Genomic DNA, 20,678 nt, shown 5'->3' with positions numbered 1-20,678 from the left:
ACATATTCAGCTACTAATTTCCCCCCACTCAAAAATGTGTTTTGTTTATTGTTACTTCAGTTGGATGTTTGAGCTTCACTGTGCAGAATGATGTATGCACAGAGTTTGACACTAGAAGCGTGCAGAATTGATCCAGTATGCAATTAATACAAGTATGACGTAGAAACTTGAAGCCTCCGGTGTACAAACACTGAGAATGGACAGTGAAGTAGGAGATATCATGTGTGCAGCAACTTTCCAAATAAACAATACTTGCATATTTATAGGTTTCTGGAATTTTTAATGAAGGAGAAGGGAAAGATCATATTAATATATACATACACACTACACTGACTGCTTCGGCCTGTTGCTGCAATACAGCAACTTTGCCACCATATTGGACCAGGCAAGACTGCCTGTAAACAAATACAAGTAAACAGGGGAGCTGCGGTTTTTCTGGATAAAAAGCACTATAATGTTTACATTTCTCAACCGATTTCAGTGAGTCATATTTATATTCAAGGGTTTATGACCTATGTGGAGTACAAAAAAAAACACTGTCTCCAGTTACTTAGATTCTCGATAGTTAGGCTATAATCACTGCTAGATGCTCAAGAGAGGAGTGTGTATCAACGTTAGGCTTACAGTACATGAACTAAATTATTTACGTGGTGGAAAATAATTAATTGTTATAAGGAATTGTAAAAACTCACATTTTGTCAAGCATGGATTTGGCTTATTTTCCTCGGTTAATACTTGAGGAGATGAAAGAAATTTGAAATAGTGCAGCTTTAAGTATAATAATTGACCACCATTGAGAAAAATGGAACAATACTGGCAAATAACTCCCTTAAACAAATAGGTATTGTACTTTATAGTAAACATTTCTCAAACAGGAGTAAATAGTGCATTTGTTGGGGACTGTTTTTTTCATTGGATTTGATCACAATAAGAAAAATACAGAATATCACCAGACTAATTTTTTCATTCTTCCATTTTGAGTTCAAAACTTTCATCAGATCAGATGGGACTAATAGGATGTATAAAGCTGCTGAATGCACACTGTGTACATAAACTTTAGCTGAATAGGCCCGTTCGTGGTAACAATATATTTCAACATTGCTAGAGCACCCAGGAAGGACGTCCATCTGATGGCCAGGTAACGTCCCAGATGTCGGCACAACTTCCATTTTGGAACTATTTGACCTATAATGCTCACACTATAATGCTAACTCTTTAGACTAACACACGAAGACAAGTGACAAGTGGTTGGTGAGGAAGAAGAGCTCGAAAAATGGGCTCCACTTGGATGAAAAGAACAGCATCTGCAGATGTAATTAAATCTTGGGTTTTAAAAAGCAAAGATTAAGTGTGTGTTTAATGGATCAATAATGATGGGCAGACAAGACAAAGAATATTAATCAAAGTGCTCAGAAAATTGAGCACTTAGGCAAGCAATTAATATGTCAAGGATATCTCGCAGGGACAAAAAATCCGTTAAAATAAATGCAAGAACAGCTTCGTGGGCTATTACTTAGGATTATCACCATTGATTTTGTCTATATCTGTGTGTGGGTTTGATGGTAATATCCCTATTGATTCTCTACTTTTGAATAGCTTTTGATAGACACCCCTCACATGCTGCAGCTCATAAAACTTTCAGTTTTAGATTTCATCACAATGTCTTCCTCATTTCCTCACTGAAGGGTTATGAACATCGATCCGCTCCGAGATAGAAAGCATAAGTTCAGCATACGCTTTGATGAAATGTGTCTCAACTTTTGTTCTAGCGTAATAGTGCATCAAAAACAACTGGGACTGGGAGCCCCAAGTCAATATGGCTGCTGGCCAGGACAAGCTAATTTCTTTGGCTTTGCTTCAGATGTTTTGCATAACATGACTGACAACAAAAGTCAGAGGAAAAAGCAGAAAGCTTACTATGTATAATAATCCCCGCAAATCACCGAAAGGGAACTGAGCTGTACTGTATATTACTGGATGTACAGTGCTGCTGTGTACTGTATTATTTCATGTCATGCAGTTAAATCAACCACAGGCTCCTGCTTACTCATGATGACAGCTAATGATAACAAGCACAAATTAAAGGGTCCCTGCCTTTTTCATTTTGATTATGGGTATTGTTGTTTACTGTGGTTTTATATGCTGGACCCACAGGATCTGCAGACTCAATCTCCTGCAGCCCGCTTTGTTTCTGGCTCTATTGAACCAGAAAAGGTGGACTCTTAGTGGATATCTGGGGGCTTTTTTGCTTGTGATGGACTCTTTTTTTGTGTGTGTATTCAATTTCATTGCATTTACTGACACACTTCTAGACATTAACTGTAAGAGATTAGGAAATCAAGCAGGAATGCTAACATGGACGATTGCTTTGCTCTCTTAAACTCCCACTATTGATTGCAGAGAGTACTCTCTACACTATTGATTGCTGAATATATATATTATAATCTACAGTAACTGTTACATCATATATAATTTCTCCAGAGTGGATGACTGCATCCTCCTTTCCGTAAACAAAAATTTAAGAGGACGTCTGGCTTATTGGAAGTAAAAAATGTGCAAACTCATTTTGGCATAAAATATGATCATGTTTGTCATCAAATGCGGTGTGGTTTGTCAGAACAAGAAACAGGAAAGGCACAACTGAGGAACTGGTTTAAATTATGAAGCTAAAACCATACCCTGACCCTGCAATGCGTCATCGAGCTGTTTATTATTCTCAAGAAGAAAAATCAGAAGCATTAGAGGTGGCAGTCTCTCATCTCGAAATTAGACAACAGATTTGTTGAAAAGAAGGGAGATTAGAAACTCTTGATTGTATAAAGCTTTGGTGCAATAATCCATACATATCTCAGGTCTTGAGAGACCCGTTACATATTGAGCTACTACTTTAAAGTCCCCCCCCCCCCCACCCAAAAATGTGTTTTGCTTGTTGTTTCTTCACTTGGATGTTTGAGCTTCACTGTGCAGAATGATATATGCACAGACTTTGACACTAGAATGAAGCAGGATGTGTGACATCACCACTGGTTTAGAAGCAAATCCTGATCCAGTAAACAACTTATACAAGTATGATGTAGAAACTTGAAGCCTCCAGTGCACATACACTGAGAATGGACTTTAAGGTGAAGTAGGAGACATCTTGAAATGAACAATATTTCCATATTCATAGATTATGGATTTTTTTAATGAAGAAGAGAAAGATGCCATTATAAGGATTTTAACGTGGTAGTTATACTTTTTTTGTCCACCACATATTATTGTTCCAAAAAGAGTATTTTATATGTCTAAATACATTTTTAAATAACCTAGCTTGAGAACTTTTCATACTATTAAAAATAACCCCCAAAAAACAACTAAAACATGTTTTTGCTATTTTTTCAATCATTTAAAGATTCAAAACATATCATTTCAATGTAGCCTATTATATTTTATTTCTACACCTATACTGTACTATGTTATATATGCTCTCATAAAAAAATAAATGAATAAATAAATAAATCACTAAATCACTCCCTTAAACACTGTAGTTTATAGCAAACATTTCTGAAACAGGAGTAAATAGTGCATTTGTTGGGGACTATTTTTTTTCCATTGGATTTGATCAAAATAAGAAAAATACAGAATATCACCAGACTAATCTTTTAATTCTTCCATTTATAGTTCAAAACTTTCATCAGATCCATCACTCCTGACGATTCAAAGTGCCAAAGTGCATGGTGAGGCTGGTACGTTTTGCATGGTTATTTGTCAAATTAGTGACTAATAGGAACCTTCCCCCACTGCAGTTTGATCCATCTGCCACCAGTCTAAGGCTCTAACTGCTAATTGCTTACGCCTACGCAAGCACCAGGCAGGGATATTGATTCCTCATCCTCACATCTCAAACATGTTGAATGACACTGAGAAACCAGTGGCAACAGACCGGCACATTACGGGGCATCATGCTGCTGGAGGAGGGTAATTTACTGACACCACGTACATACATGCACATACTGCTGCACTCGCAATTAAAAACTCCTTAGACTGTAACACGAGGACAGGTGACAAGTGGCTGGTGAGGAAGGAGAGTGCAAAATATGGGCTCCACTTGTACAAAAAGTACAGTGTCATCAGATGTAGTAATTAAATCTTGGGTTTTAAAAAGCAAAGATTAAGTGTGTGTTTAACGGATCGATGATGATGGACAGACGAGACAAATAAGATTAATCAAAGTGCTCAGAAAATAGAGCCCCTAAGCAACCGATTAATATGTCAAGGAAGTCTCACAGGGACAAAAAAATCTGTTAAAATGAGCCTGTTCTCCCAAGAAAAATGACACTATAGGTTGTGAATTCAGTCGCCAAAGACGACCTACAGTTACGTTTGAGTGACAGACGCCATCTAGTGGATGTAATAATTATGACCTGTAGAAGTGACGCAGTTCAGATGACGTCTATATATATAAGGTGACAAATTTCCATAATCGGAAGTGGCAGGTTGGGTGGATGGATAGATTTGCTGTAGGATTTTCCAACTGCAAGTCAGGACAGTTTTTTTTTAAAAACTGTAACTACGATTGTTGTGGTTTTTGCTGTTGCCATGACGACGAAGATTGCCTAACTTTAAGGAAGCAGTAACTTCAACCCACACCATGTTTCAAGTGATCATTTGAACCCAAACCATGATCTTTTCTAAACACTAATAAAGTGTTTTTTGTGCCTAAACCTAACCAGACCTTAACCACAGCATTGTCACTTCATAAGACATCATTATTTTTTAACAGTGATCTGTAACAGTTTTGGAAAGCACAGACAAATGATGTCCTGTCAATTACTGCTGAAAGAGGCATCATATTAGAAAATGCCCCTATGGGTCATGCATGGTACAAACAACCTATGTGCTCGTTTAATTTGGAGAGCTTGTTTGTAAAAATAAATGTGAGTACGGCTCTGCAGTCTATTATTTAGGATTATCGCCATTGATTTTGTCTATATCTGTGTGTGGATTTGATGGTAATATCCCTATTGATTCACCACTTTTGAGTAGTTTTTGATAGACACCCCTCACACGCTGCAGCTCATAAAACTTTCAGTTTTAAATTTCATCACAATGTCCGGACCGCTTCCTCATTTCCTCACGGAAGGGTTATGAACATCGATCCGCTCCGAGATAGAAAGCATAAGTTCAGCATACGCTTTGATGAAATGTGTCTCAACTTTTATATTAGCATAATAGTGCATCAAAAACAACTGGGACTGGGAGCCCCAAGTCAATATGGCTGCTGGCCAGGACAAGCTAATTTCTTTGGCTTTGCTTCAGATGTTTTGCATAACATGACTGACAAAAAAAAAAAGTCAGAGGAAAAAGCAGAAAGCTTACTATGTATAATAATCCCTGCAATGTTATGGCCATGGCCTTGTCCCCAGAATATTCCCTAGTGTTTCCTTGTGTTTCCCCTTCCCTGTGTTCCCACTGCTCGCCCTCTCTCTCCCTCTCTGTCTATGCTTTGTTTGTGTGTATTGACGTGGGCGTGGTCTCCCTTCCTCCTTCTCCTGGCTTCCAGCTCTCCTCATCCTGCACACCTGCCCGCAATCGGCTCATCACCTCTCCCAGTCCGCTAACCTGCCTCTCATCAGCTCATCAACTCGCGGCGTATCTACCGCGGCTCTTTAACCAGACGTCGCCAGATTGTTGTTTCAACCACAGTGGTAGTTACGCTTCAAGGCCAACACAGTGTGTATTCTTAGTGATTTGGTTCCTTCGTGTTTCATGAACTAATCTGCCGCTCCTGTGTCCCAGGATCATCACCCACCAGTCTGCCAGCAACCTGCTAGCCTCCAAGCTACCTCTGCCTGCCACGCTGCCCCTCATCCAGAATCCTCCTCCACAATAAAAACTCTTTTCTCACCACACCAACCTGTCCGCGTCCTTGTTGGGTCCCTCCTGTGTTATTAACATTCAAATCACCGAAAGGGAACTGAACTCTACTGTATATTACTGGATATACAGTGCTGCCTGTGTACTGTATTATTTCATGTCATGCAATTAAAGCAACCACAGGCCCCTGCTTACTCATGATGACAGCTAATGATAACAAGCACAAATTAAAGGGTTCCTGCTTTTCCATTTTGATTATGGGTATTGCTGTTTACTGTGGTTTTATATGCTTGGACCCACAGGATCTGCAGACTCAATCTCCTGCAGCCCGCTTTGTTTCTGGCTCTATCGAACCAGAAAAGGTGGACTCTTAGTGGATGTCTGGGGGCTTTTTTTTTTTTTGCTTGTGATGGACTTTTTTTGTGTGTGTATTCACTTTCATTGCACTTACTGACACACTTCTAGACATTAACTGTAAGAGATTAGGAAATCAAGCAGGAATGCTAACATGGACCATTGCTTTGCTCTCTTAAACTCCCGCTATTGATTGCAGAGGGTACTATATTCTATTGATTGCTGAATATACTGCTACATCGCATGTCATTTCTCCAGAGTGGATGAGTCCATCCTCCTCTCCGTAAACAAGACAGAAAAGCTATTTGAATAATTTTACTCCAGTGCTAAATTATCCTGCCTGACAAAAATCTAGACCCTAGAATCACTGCTCCATTTAACTTTAAATTGCCTTGATTTGGACATTTTCTGTACTTGCAATGTGACTAACAGTGTTTCTCCATCTCCTCCACATCTGTCGTAACCAGCTTATTTTTATTTCCAGGTTTTAGGTCTGTAAGTTTTAATAGTAACTTCTTGGCCTTGCTATAGCCACCACCCAATTTTACCTTCTCTGGGTTTATTTTTGACAATTTCCCTTCTATAAACCCATGTGCACACAATTCCTTTCTTTCTACCACTTTAATGAAAAATGATAAGGTAATTAGGTACCTCTTCACTTCCTCTAGAGCTGAAATGCTTAAGTCCATTAATCAATTAGTTGATTCTGCAAGAATTTTAACAATCAATTAATCACTTAAATTATTTTTAAGCACCAGTGCCTTACTTTTGCTCCTTCCAGCTTCTCAAATTTGAGAATTGCTGCTTTCCCGTTATAACCTGAATATATTTGGGTTTTGTACTGTTGGTCGGACAAAATACGAAACATGAAGGCATCACCTTGGACTCTAATTTGTGATGGGCATTTTAAAACTATTTTCTGACGCTTTACAGGCCAAACAATTAAAAGGATTAATTAATAGAGAGGCATATTTCCAATATAGGGTTCCACTGTTCTGCACTATTATAGCATTCAGGCAGACTTGACCCCCTCAAAACTTGAGGAAACAACTCCACCTAAACCTTTGGTCCACACTATCTTGTATACCTCTATTCTTTGCCTGGTCCAGCAAGAACTGATATGGGTTCCAGTAAGTATGTGCAAGATTTGACTGAATCCTGATCACCTGATAACATGAGTCACACATGCTATAGCTTCAGTCGGGCAATCAAAACAGCACTAAATTACTGACTTGATTTTATCTTGATATATGTTGTCCCTTTTTCCAGCTTTTGGGCAAAGTAACAACCATGCTGGCTGTTTCTGAGTTAGCCAGCTTCATAGCAGCTATATTTTGCTGTAGAGACCCCTAAAGACATTTATGCCAGAGGAAAAGCATAGAAATTCCTGTAATGATGAACTATACTGGACAATAGGAATCTTGAATGTGACAGTTGAGAACCAATTTACTTTTTGTACATTTTTCCGCTTTTTATTAACTGAATCTGAGCTGGAAAAGATAATAACTCAAGCTTTCTGCATTGGGATTGCACCAACATACTGCAGGTACTGTTAACATGTTTGTCTAAAATCAGCAGGTGTCTGGTCCCATTTGATTAGAATCTCTTTGGGGGTCAGGGTTTAGTTTCTGTTCAGATTTAGATGTGTGTATTTTTAAGCATCTTGGATTTGAGTCAGACAGTAACAAGTCCTTTGGGTGAGGTGCACATTTCCATTACTCTTTAGTTGCCTTATACCTGCTGTTTTATGTCTATGCTAATACTTTTCTCAATTAGGCTTCAAAGACCCGGCGCTCACATACAAATAACTAATCTCACACCAAATGTAAATACTGTTAAGTTTAGATAGGGGTTTTTTTTGTTTTTTTTGTTATAAAGGTTGATTATCATGTTTACATATTTACTCTTTACTCTTAACTGCTACATACTGTTTACCACACTGTGCTTATTACTGCTGATAATGATAGCCCACATAATTCTCAACCTTATAATGAAGTCAGCTGGTCCTCTTATTGTGACAGAAGGTGCAGTAATCACACAACACTGTGTCTTGTATTACAGTCTGTGGACCAGTCAGTGTCACTATGACACCATGGACATGTTTATCACCCTCTTCTGTAACATCAAGCTCCCCTATTTTTTATTTATAAGCGCTATATTAACACTATAAATTGTTTAACACACTATAATGTAGTTGTTTGCAGATATAAGGACATTTTAAGTGTTTTATGTATTTTAGCATCCTATGACGCATCTATAACTGGTCCATAACTGTCTATAAACAGGTAATGAATGATTGATAAAACAGTAACATAGCTTCAATCAATTCAATGATATGATTATTATAAAACATTTACTAAATTTAAAACTATTTGTGTTCAAAACTTATAAAAGATGTTCTTGATTTTGAAAATAAGTTTGACAAAAAAAAAAAAAAAAAAAAGTCCACTTACTAGATTTCTCCTGGGGCTTTTAGCCACATCTCACGGCCATCATCAGCAGGTAGAATTTGTTTAGTTGTCATGGAGAGCGAAGAAGATATTAGGTATTTAGAAATAAATTAATACGTCCTTATATCTTCTAACAGCTACATTGTAGTGTGGTAGAGCGAGTTATAAGCCGTTTATTAATTCTTTAAGTCTCAAGTCATTTTCTAAATGCGTCACTTCACTTTCAGTAAAACTGTTACTTGAGTCGAGAAGTCATGTTACTCAACTCAGTGGTTTTGTTATAGGTTTCAAAATTACGCACAGGCCTTAAACAGAACGTGAGTGTGAATTTTGTTCATCTCTTACATTGGAAACTTATTAGTATTAGGCACACACAAGGCCAGTATGAACAGGAGGAATGACTACAGCAAGCAAAAACTGTTTCAACGTTCATGTGGGCAGCTGACTGCTGTCTGCAGAGACACTTGAAAAATTATGAACCTATCCTTCTAGCCAGCTAGAGTAGTATCAATTGTTCAAATGTCCTTGGATTATGAAATAGGCAGGATTTACAACATGAGGGAAATACTAATAGTTTCAAGTAAATATGCTAAATTGACTTTTATGAACTTCTGTGTGGTTCTCTGACCTCTTTGGCATTTACTGTATTGTCCTACAAGGCAAATTCCACCCATCTGCTACTCCGGGCAAGTTCAAGCAAATGTTAAGATGTATTGTATTTGCAACCATTATCTGCCCTGCTCTGCTGCAACACACAATTTCCTTCCTTTCTTCCCACTTGACAAACAAATTGCTTCTTATTACACATTGGATACAGAATACACGGTACTGTGGTATAAGGTCTTATCTATTATCAAGAAAATAGATTTTGCCATTTGAAAGACTTATATTTACATCTCCATTAGAATATCACAGACCAGGTCATACACAACAGCAGTGGCAGATGTATAATGGCATAATTATACACAGGAACTGCAGTTATTTATGTTTCAAAGACACCGGTTCAAACATGTTCATAGACTCCATCCCCCCACCCTTCACCCTCATCACCACGCAACCTGCCGTTGTTGTTCCTGCTGTTTTTGTTGCTGTTGCTGCTGCTTCTGCTGCTGCTCCATTCGCTGTTGCTGTTAGTTTTCCCTCTCAGCTTTCGCCTCCACTCTGTATTTGTCATTTGTCACTGATCTCGAGGCCTCGTTTATTCCCTTTCAAATACTTCCCTGACCGGTAATTAATTTACAGATCAGCACAAGTATAAGCAAGCAGAAATGAAAAATGACCTAATTCCTTGAGTGAGGAATTTTTTTTCCCACTGTGATGGCTGAAAAGGTGTTGTTAGAACATAAAGGGACTTCAGAGCATGCTGTCAATCTCTACTAAAGTATGCAACAATGCAAATTTAGAATAATTATTTGAAAAAATGCTGCAAGTTCACTAATCTAAGTTAAATGGGAGCTTCTTTGAGATCCCATCTAATTGCTGGTGTATTACTGACCTCTAGTGGTCATTAGTAATATGAGTGTAATAAATTGTATAAACAGTAATAATGCCAAAATAAGGGCTCTCAGGCAATGTGGTGATGTTAACTGTAAGTAAATTATATGACACTTGACAGGGCCAGTGTTTATAAAGTAACTTCAACATTGACTTAACTCAAGTCATTGATAAGGACTGTTGCCTCCAATGAGGGTAATCACCCTGGCAGAATTTCACCGCCATCAGATAATTACACATTACAGTCACATGAGAAGGGAGGGGAAATAAATTCACTGATTGGAAATCCTGTCAAAATAACCATCACTCTCAGTCTAGGCCACCTTCTCCTGCAATTGGTTGCGATAGTGGGGGTGTGGCAGAGTTGAAAATCATGTCAAATTATTAAACGAACACAAGTGTGCATCTATGAGCTGAATAGTTAATTTATATTGAAAGATCAAATGCATACATGGACAGCCACAAACCAAAGATATGTCTGCAGAGATGTGTAAAAGCGATGCTGTTAAGCAAAAATGCATAATGTTGCTGAGTGATAAATTACAGCTGTTTCCCCCTTCAATCAATATTTCTGACAGACAAATCACAGCGGGGTAATCAAGATTCAAGAGATTCAATAGATTTCTTTTTGTCACATGCATAACTGTGCATGTACAACAGCAGTGAAATGAAATTGCAACAACCGTGACAACTGTGCAAATAGGAAATGTAAAGCTATATAACAGTATAAAAATAAAAATATGAAGCTAAATGCAGGGAAAAGTAATTGTTGAAAAGAGCCATACTAGTCATCACCCCTCATCCACTTCTTCAACATGGTCCCGCCCATTCTCACCTGAACTCACTCTCAACTGATTGCCTGCTAGTCTATATATCCTCCTCCTTTGTTCTGTAAGACTGAGTATATGTGGAGGATCCTCTTTACCTATGTCAGATAACCGATGATTATGTGTAATTGTGTATAATATTGCTGCAGTTAAATGGTCTGTGGATTCATGTTTGAATGTGGCTAGAAACCTAACCAGTGTATGCTGTACATATTCATACTTATTGGTAAATATTGTTTGGTCACTTTATTTGCTTTGATAGTACAGACTGATTGTGTGTAGGTGGCCAGTGCACATGATTTAATTAGCTGTAATTCTTAAGGAGATGCAATCATGTGCATCCTTAGAACCTATTGCGTACATACTTGTGATCTAGTACACAGCTCATTTAATTAGTGGTAGGCTTAACTGCTGTATTACATTGAAAACAATACAACAGCACATTATTTGATGTTTTACCTCATGATTTTTTTTTTTTCAAAATAAACATTTAAATTTCGATTCTTGCAACATATTTCAAAATGGTTGGGACAGTGAAGAATTTACCACTTTGTCATGTTACAATTGATTTTCACAACACTTAAAAGACGTTTAGGGACTGAAGACACCAAGTGATGAAGCGTGTCAGGTGTAATTTTGTCCCGTTCTTCCTGCAAACAAGTCTTTGTTGACGCGATCCTTTTTAAAAATGCGCCACACATTTTCTATTGGGGGCAGGTCGGGACTGCAGGCAGGCAAGTCCAGCATCCGCACCCTCTTCTTCCGCAGCCATGCCTTTGTAATGTGTGCAGAATGTGGTGCTGTATTGTCTGGTTGAAATATGCATGGGCGTCCCTGAGAAGATGTTGTCTTGAAAGCAGCATATGTGTTGTTCCAAAATCTCTTTGTACTTTTCGGCATTAATGGTGCCATCACAGAAGTGTAAGTTACCTTTGCCAAGGGCACTGACGCAACCCCATAACAATGACAGACCCTGGCTTTTGGGCTTGTTGCTGGTAACAGTCTGGCCAGTCTGGATGGTCCTTCTCTTAAAGTAAATTATAAGTAAAAAATCACTGCTTTCTTTTTTTACTTGCATTTACCATACCACCCCAACTTTTTCTGAGTTGGGTTTATAATAAAAGGTAAGGTAAAAATAAAATAAGTGAGAAATAGGTGGCAAGTTATAAACAATTTGCAGTGTGTAACGTATGAAAGGTGCTGAGCTGCAAAAAGATGCAGAGTGCAAAATGCACGCAGGATGTGTGTTGTGTAGGTTTTAAGTGTTTATGATCCGTGTGGCCTGGGGAAAGAAACTCCTTCTCGGCCTCTCAGTCTTGGCCATGATGGGGTGGCGATGCTTGCCAGAAGGCAGCCATTGAAACAGTTTATGGTTGGGGTGGTGAATGTCCTTAATGATTCAGTTTGCCCTGGACCTGCACCACCTAGTGTACATGTCCTGGAGGCAGTGCAGTGCTGCTTTGGTGATGTGTTCTGTGCACCGGATCACTCTGTGAAGGGCTTTCCTATCCCGAGGGCAGCAATATCTGTATGAGACAGTGATGCTTCCACAGAGCACAGACCCTATTGTGGCAGTGTAGGAGGATTTCTGCAGTGCTGTGGAGATCTTGAATTTCCTCAACTGCCTGAGGTGATACAAGTGCTGCCTTGCCTTCTTGCCCAGGGTCTTGATGTGTGTAGACCAGGTCAGGTCCTCAAAACTGTGTATTTCAAGGTACCTCTAGCTGCTCACTTTGTCCACCGGGGTCTCGTAGATTCTGAGTGGTGTATGGTGGATCCTCTGCTTCTCTTTCCTTAGGTCTACCACCATCTCCTTGGTCTTGCAGACATTCAAGTCCAAGTTGTTGTCCTTACACCATGATGACAGTATGTCCACCTTGTCCAGATAGGCTTGTTGTTGGAGATCAGACCTACCACCACCATGTCATCCACAAATTTCACAATGATATTGGAGCTGTGTGTGGCTATGCAACCTTAGGTGTAAAGGGAGTAGAGCAGAGGACTTACCAAAAGCCAGGAGAGAGCTGGCTTCATAACCATTCTTGAATGGGGTGTAACAGTGATCCAACGTGTTTCCACCCCTGGCTGAACATATGACATGTTGGAAAAAGTTTGGCATAACCTGTTGGAGGTTTGCCACGATGTGGTTTGCATCCAGATGTTTAGTTTAGTGTTTGTTGATGGTATCATGTAATGTTGTCAGAGCAGTGTCCATGTCCACCTGTGGTGGAAAATGGCAACGGGGATGACCGTACAGAACTCCCAGGGCAGGTAGAAAGGGTGACAGAGGATCACTAAGTGTTCAAGATTGGGTGAGCAGGAACACGCCAGAACAGAAACATTCCTTGGTTCACACCAGTTGTTGTTGGCCATGAAACACACTCCACCACCTTTAGATTTGCCAGATTCTTCCATCTTGTCCATACGAAACATGGAGAATGGCAAGAGGGGAGAGCCATGTCCCTGTGAAACAAAAGATGTTGCAGTCCCGCATGTCCTGTTGGAAGTGGACCTGGGACCTGATGTCATCCAGCTTGTTATCCATGGATTGAACATTTACAAGCAGGATACTGGAGTGGATGGTGTGTCTGTTTCGGAGGCTGGCACATTCCCCTTAGTATTTCTTCTTCCTGCTTCTCCATGGAGGCTGTTTCCATTGTTAGGATCCGCTTCCCAGAGGAACTCTTTCTGCCAAGTGGTCCTATCATGCATAACTTCAGAAAAAAAGGTACGTAGCTCTAGTTGCACTGTTCAGACATGTGCTGCAGTTGTAGGTTATTAGCGTAAATGAGAGGGAGGTGAAAGAACACCAGAAAACTACATAAATAACAAACAAAAAGCACAGTCTAAGCGAAGCAGCCACAACGGCATCTGGTCTCAGCCATGCCATCTTAGATTCGTCAAATGTAACCTGGAGGTCAATTCAATTTGGGACTGAATTGAAATAATTTCCTTTGGTTGAAAAATGTGCTGGTGTGAAACAGACCCAGTATGCAAATCAAGACAATCAGCAGTGATTATAGCACAATAACTTTATTCAGATAACATCCAGAAATGGAACTGTTCTTTTTTTCTTCTTGTATTCACTTTGCAATGCATTTGGATATTCAGTATAAACAGGGTGTAAGAATTTTCTCACTTCTTCTTTATTGGAGCATCGTCCCTCTCCGAAGGGAATATTTCGATTTCCTTAATGATACGATTAGCAATAACATCGCTGTTTGCAGAAACCATCCTTCGAGACATCAAATCGAATGGTCCCCCTGAATTGTGAAACAAAGCCTTTATTAAACAGAGCTTTAACAGGCAGTCAGAGTTTTCAAAAAACATATCCTGCTTTTATCCACAGCATTCACTTTGTAAGACTTTGCTCTTTGATGCTCTTTGCTCTTTGATCAGATTTGAAAGCATACATACCATCAACATCCAGTAGTATCCCTCCGGCTTCTTTGACTATTACCGCTCCAGCAGCAATGTCCCAGCAGTGGATCCCAATCTCAAAGAAGGCCTCCACTGCCCCTGATGCCACCAGGCACATGTTAGTGGCAGCTGTTCCTGACCCGCGGAGCCTGGCAGCACGGAAATATTGGAGATGAATAAATTCAAGTACTGTCCTACGAAGGCAGTAAACACTAACTACAGTGGCAGTGAATTAGAAAAAAAGAGCCTGTTAACTGTTTTGCTACTCTGCTAGCTTTAGCAGGAGTTAAGGTCCTATGTTCCCCACTTCAATATTCTGTTAACACGGAGTCAAGCCTGGGGCATGAGGGGTGGCCAGGGGGAAAGGGACGCATCAGGGGCCTCCAGGAGCCCTCCATCAGAAGACAGATGTGAAGTGTGAGAGTTAGATTCAAAAACATGTATACTAGGCTAGTTTTAACCTGAGGAAGCATTAAGCTATGACCTTTGGTGACTCCATGACTCCAACCATTTGATAAGACGCCTTTGACGAGTTCCCACAATAGCCCATGTCATATTAAGTGAATACAGAGCTGGGGGACATCTTTTTCAGGTTCCCATTACGTGCTATATAGAGCAGGGGAACATAGAACCCTGGGAACATAGGACCCTGGGAGAGCACATATGTATAAGTGGGGAACGTAGGACCCTGGGCACATAGCAATGACTCAGAAAATCCAACGAATGCATTTAGTTTTAGCTTTATTTAAGGCTTGCCGTGGGTATCTCTCGTAGCTTTCTTGCTTTAGCTGTCTAGTTAGCTGTTTCTCTGTTGCTGAGATTGCAGGAAGTGTGCCGTTGGTTTCTAGACCACACAAAGATTTCCAAACTGTGTAGTTATTGCAGCCTGAGCAACATTAAAAAGCCAGAATGCAGTAACTACACAGCCAGAGTGCAATTGCTATAGTTTAGCTTGGTTTTTAGCTCCGTTTTGATGTTACTGCAAATAGATGGTGCTTAAAAGAAATGATATGTTTCTATTTTACTGTGCTTTGAAAGGCAGTCCTAAGCATATTAATTAGTTGATGTATGCAATGCAAGAGCATTTACCCATGCACTGGGATGCAGAGGATCCTCTGCATGGTGGAGAAGATCTTGGTTACTTTTTCTTTGGACCTGTCAGTTCCATGCTCAGAGATGATGATGGACTTATGGATATCTAAGATGACAGCACAAAATGGGATTACTATTATGTATCATTTCAGGTGTGACAGTAGTATATAAAGGTGCACACAATCACATAGTACCTTTTACATCCGACACCTGAATTGGTTCGTCATCGCAGAAAGCTCCCTTCCCCTTCCTTGCTTTATACATCTTGTCTTCCAAGCAGCTGTACACCACACCAAACTCCAACTGAAAACAGATGTCATTTTTTAAGCTTTCACATATTAAGTATACATACTTTTATTAATTCCAATATTCTTTATTTGATTTGACATACCTCCTTATTGACAGCAAAGGCAATTGACACAGCCACGAATGGGAATCTGTAAATATGAAGGTTCATGTACATTAGTATTTAAAAAATGATGGTTAAGAAAAATCCTTAAAGGAAAAGTTTGGCATTATGGGCTTATTAGCTTTCCTGCCGAGAGTTAGATGAGCATATTGATAGGTCACTCTTATACTGTATGTCCAAGGTAAATACAAATATGAAGCTAGAGCTTGGAGACAGTTAGCTTAGCTTAGCATAAAGACCGAAAGCAAGGGGAAACAGCTAGCCTGGCTCTGTCCTAAATAAATCTGCTTACTTTTAAAACTCCCTAATGTCGTTTTGTACACAATGGTTTTGTACAGAACAAAACCAGATGCAACTAGTTAACATGTTAATTAATGTAGTGAGCTTTAGAGGTGCTGGTAGGTGGATTTTGTTAACTTTGGGCAGAGCCAGGCGAGCTATGCTAACCAAAGCTAACCTTCACTTGGCTAATATTCAACAGACTTATGAAATCTAACTCCGAAACAAAGAAAATAAGAGTATGACCCAAAATGTCCAGCTATTTTTGTTTGATTGAAGCTGCTACCCAGACATCCAGCAACTGATATAGTTAATTTCATCAGTGATACTTCTTATCTACAAACAAGATGTAATAAAAAATACATATATGTGTATGTGTACGTTTGGGTAGGTAAGGGAAAATTGTAAAATTCTCCAAAAGCTAATCGTCTGTTTTTATCTAGCTCGGTTAGTGGCCAAAAGAGGTGAAACAGTACATATGGAGCTCTGATTATACAGAGGCTGCTGTCCTCAGAAGGGGACAGTTCCTAAATTTTCACTGGCATGAAAGTGTTTTTGCTCCCCTAACAAACTACAGCTCAGAAAGTAATATTTAAAAGCCATTAATCACTCTTTGGAACCACTGAATCATTGAGTCTCACGTACAATCAATACTATCAAGCCATGCAGAGATAATGTGAATATTTGGTGCAATGCTTCAATAAAACTTCACTTAATGGTTATTTAATTGGCAGATTACAATTCTAATGCTTCTTGTAATAATACTGTTGTTGAGTTTTGATCAATAAGAGAAAGTGTTGGTTTGATCTGGGCAAAATGAAGCACATCAATTAACACAATAAATCAAATTGTCCTTCAGCAACACTGACATCTTACCCATGTACAAAGTTTGTGGTGCCATCCACCGGGTCTATGATCCATGTAGGTTTGTCCGTTAAGATACATGGCTCCCCCTTTGCGACTGACTCCTCTCCAATGAAGCTGCAGCACAGAAGAACCAATCGACCAATGAGGATAGCAAGATATGACAAAGTGCCTTTTTTTACAAGCGTACAAATACATAAATACATACATTCATACATAAGTGTGTGTCTGTGTGCATGGAAGTATGTCTCACCAGTGTGTGCCTTCTCCAAATTCAGCTTTAAGGGCCCCGATGATAATTTTCTCCACTCTCTCGTCAGTCTTTGTGACAAGGTCTACAGTGGAGCTCTTTGTCATGACCCTTATTTCACTCTCTCCAGCTTTCCTAATTTCCTAAAAAAGAAAAGGAACATAATTAGCACATGCTTAATCTACTTTATAAACTTAAAAGCTGAAGATCTTGAAATTATGATAGGACATATTCCATATTTTGATCACAAAATCTTAAAGAATTCTCGTCTGATTTTAAGTTTTAGCCTATTTTTGCAAACATCAGTGAAGAAATACATTTAGAGGCCATTACGGTGGCTCAGACATACCGCTCCAGCTTTTCTTGCCACCTGTACGGCAATGTCATATGCCTTCTGCCATGGGTCACTCATTTTTCTCTACTTCTTACTTCTTACCTGTAAAAAAAAAAATAAAGCCTGTAAAAGTGCAACAACTCAAAAAAGCATCAAACAATTTAAAAAGGTGAAAGAGATTGCATTTTCAAATGAAATGAAAGCCAACAGAAAACACATTATATTATCTTAAAGCAACTACAAGGAGTTTTTAACTGGTTATGAAACAATCTCAATTTAATAGTGATGCCTCTATATGACATACATAAGCAAAGAAGACTATCAACAAGAAGATTGGCTATTTCTATATAGTTATTCTAAATGTCTGCCACTGGGTTGGATTCCCTATGAAATCAGACAAAACAATTTACTGCAAGCAAATCAGAAGAGCCTATGTTTACAATACATGTGGCATTGTAGCATGAGGGAGTACAAAGACGTGATTAGGATGAGGGGCAGACATTTCTCTTCATCTGATAACGTTAAAGGTAAAGCTAGACTTGTTTGTTGGCTTCCCGACTCATTTTGAAAAAAAAGAGAGACTGTGCGAGCGAGCTGTGAGCACGAGCGAGAGAGAAAGAGAGAGAGAGCAGTGGTGGTTGATCGAGCTAGAGAGTGAATGAAGATAGGGAGCGGTGGTACCGAGAACAAAGCAGTTAATCAGAGAAATTTTCTGATTGTTTCACGGTGATTGCATCCTAAAGCACAAGTAAACACGACCGCACCTCTGCACAACCCTGTGGGAATGCAGCGGACACAGATGCATTCCACATGTGTGCACTAGTAAACAGGGTTGCAGCGTCATACCTTTCCAGAGTTGTGTGTATTATAAACCGCTGTGCAGTGTTTTTCTGATTAGCCTTTAAACACAGTAATCTGTTACTCCAACCAGACTTGGTGGATCGTATTTCATTGTCTCACTGGCACTTTAAACAACACGCCCATACTTACACAACCCTGTTGTTTTACACAGGACTGTTTTCAGCAAGAGTGAAATCTTCAGTCAGACAAGGGGATAGGGGGGGACGGGACTAAGTGAGTATGGGCTTTTAAGCTTATCTTGGGCTTTAAACTAGACTACTTAAAATAAAAATGTCCTGACAGCTCTGATGGAGCTCAGGATTCATCCATCAACGCTGCTTTATTACCAACAATTCCACCGTATAAACCTGAAATCTGTGCGTAACAGCTGACATCTTTATATACAGTCAATGGTGTAGACAGGCAGCAGAACACAGAACATTAATTACTGTCAGATCCTGACCGATCCCGTGTTATTGAAGTTACTGCTGCTGTGCCATGTGCGTCAATGTGCACATCACACTCTCAATTTAAAGACACACTTTCTTTATTCTTGTTTCTTCTGCTGTGTGATGCTGCAAGTGTTTAATAAAGTCAAGGGTTATAATTTGCCACACAGCCAGCAGTGGGCAACAAACAGAACATCTGTACTGATGTTTCTGCAACATCCTGGTATACATCCAGTGACGACATTCATGTAAAATTCAGACATTAATCTAACACATTTCATACCTACCTGAGTCACATTAATAGCTGTAGCCTACTCTGACAGACATTTCGGTAGATTATACATGTTATACATGCGAAATACTAGATAAGTGAAAGAAGAAAAACACATGGAAGTTGTTTTGTGTTTGCGGAAAGCCCTGTGCGTGCGCATCTCTGATAATTAAAGCCATGTGATTTGAGGCTTTAGTACTCTCTGCAGTTTTTATTGTGGACCAAACTGTGTGCTGAAACGTGAAGCGAACTGTGAAACACTGCCAACCAATCCGAGTGTTGCAATATAAGGGCATTTGAGGAGATACAGTGATTTGCAACTTAAAAAGAATGTAGGAGGAGGCTCCTCTACTTCCGGGGCCGGTGCTTAGCACACAACAGAATGAGTTATGTAACGCTTCCTCTGCAGCTGGCATCTCTTTGTCCTGTATTGTTCTCAAGCACTGAATTAAAAAAAACACAGGCCACAGGTTTTAGACTTAAAAATCATTACAATTGAGGAAAGATGTCGGTGTAGTCAGTGTAATACATTTTCAGGAGGGAATATCGTCAATGGAAATGAGCCAAAAATTCAGTGAGGTTCGTTTCTTTAAGTTTTACTCAATTCAAAGATTATATCATGTTTAAAACTACTCAAAGCAAAAGAGCATGTCCCTATATTTCAGGGCAAGGCACCAACCGAATCTTTAATGTATACTTCATATACATTACTGCTATTAGAAATCATATGTCTCAGACTTGTGAAGAGTCCACCCAGCATAAATATTTTTTGTTAAGTTAAACAATGATAACAAAAAAAAAGAGTTATTAGACTATGAGACTATTATTATCCATCTGCTATGACTCTAGGCACATACCTGTACACCTTTTTTATGTTCACACATGTCATCCATGCATTGCTAAAATGAAAGAGAACCTTACCTTGTGAAGTCACGTCTGTCTAAAGGTAGCTGCAAAATGCGAGTGCACCTTCCCTTGAAAAACTTAACTTTAACTTTTCATTGGAGAGAAGTTATAAAAAAGCTGGCATGACAGAGTGGGAAAAGTACTAGCACCGCCCTCATGCATTTCTTCACAGCAACCTAAGTAATGTAACGTTCTGTTCTTCTACATGCAGGCTTGCAACAACATGATGCCACATTTACTGCGCAATGAGTTAAGCAGATCCAACTATGGCCAGATGAGTTAATGGAAAATTTCCAGTGTCTGCCTAATTCTCCTAAATAATGTGGAGGTGGGGTGTCACAGGAAGACACACCCTGCTGTCTGTATTTCTACTCTATAGTATATCACATATGTACACCTAACAGCTGACATGACTAGTAATTAAATTCTCAGTGCAGCATGGACAATTCTATATTCTTAATTTAATGCCTATTAGACAGAAATTGGATTGACCTTTTACCTCATAAATAATAAGGTGAAAATCTTACATTTTAGAGAAATATAAGGGTACATCCCAGTTCCTGACTTAGTTTTAACACAGGAT

At 39.3% G+C, this 20,678-nt stretch overlaps 1 protein-coding gene across 1 annotated transcript; it reads right to left on the bottom strand.

Moving 5' to 3' along the window:
- Window positions 1-13,998: 13,998 nt before the first annotated feature.
- Window positions 13,999-20,277, bottom strand: LOC137173366 (inositol monophosphatase 1-like). The gene is made up of 9 exons (XM_067578166.1): window positions 20,111-20,277; window positions 17,645-17,731; window positions 17,299-17,438; window positions 17,058-17,162; window positions 15,885-15,930; window positions 15,688-15,796; window positions 15,491-15,599; window positions 14,399-14,550; window positions 13,999-14,244 (listed from the first exon to the last, which is right to left on the bottom strand). Exons 2-9 carry the CDS (start codon window positions 17,705-17,707, stop codon window positions 14,117-14,119), a joined length of 852 nt encoding a protein of 283 aa, XP_067434267.1. The 5' UTR covers window positions 17,708-17,731; window positions 20,111-20,277; the 3' UTR covers window positions 13,999-14,116.
- Window positions 20,278-20,678: the final 401 nt, after the last annotated feature.

The sequence above is a fragment of the Thunnus thynnus genome, chromosome 21 (genome assembly GCF_963924715.1).
Source record: "Thunnus thynnus chromosome 21, fThuThy2.1, whole genome shotgun sequence".
NCBI classification, from domain to species: domain Eukaryota; kingdom Metazoa; phylum Chordata; class Actinopteri; order Scombriformes; family Scombridae; genus Thunnus; species Thunnus thynnus.
Note: the sequence above shows the minus strand (reverse complement) of the source record. Positions and strands in the feature narration are given on the sequence as shown.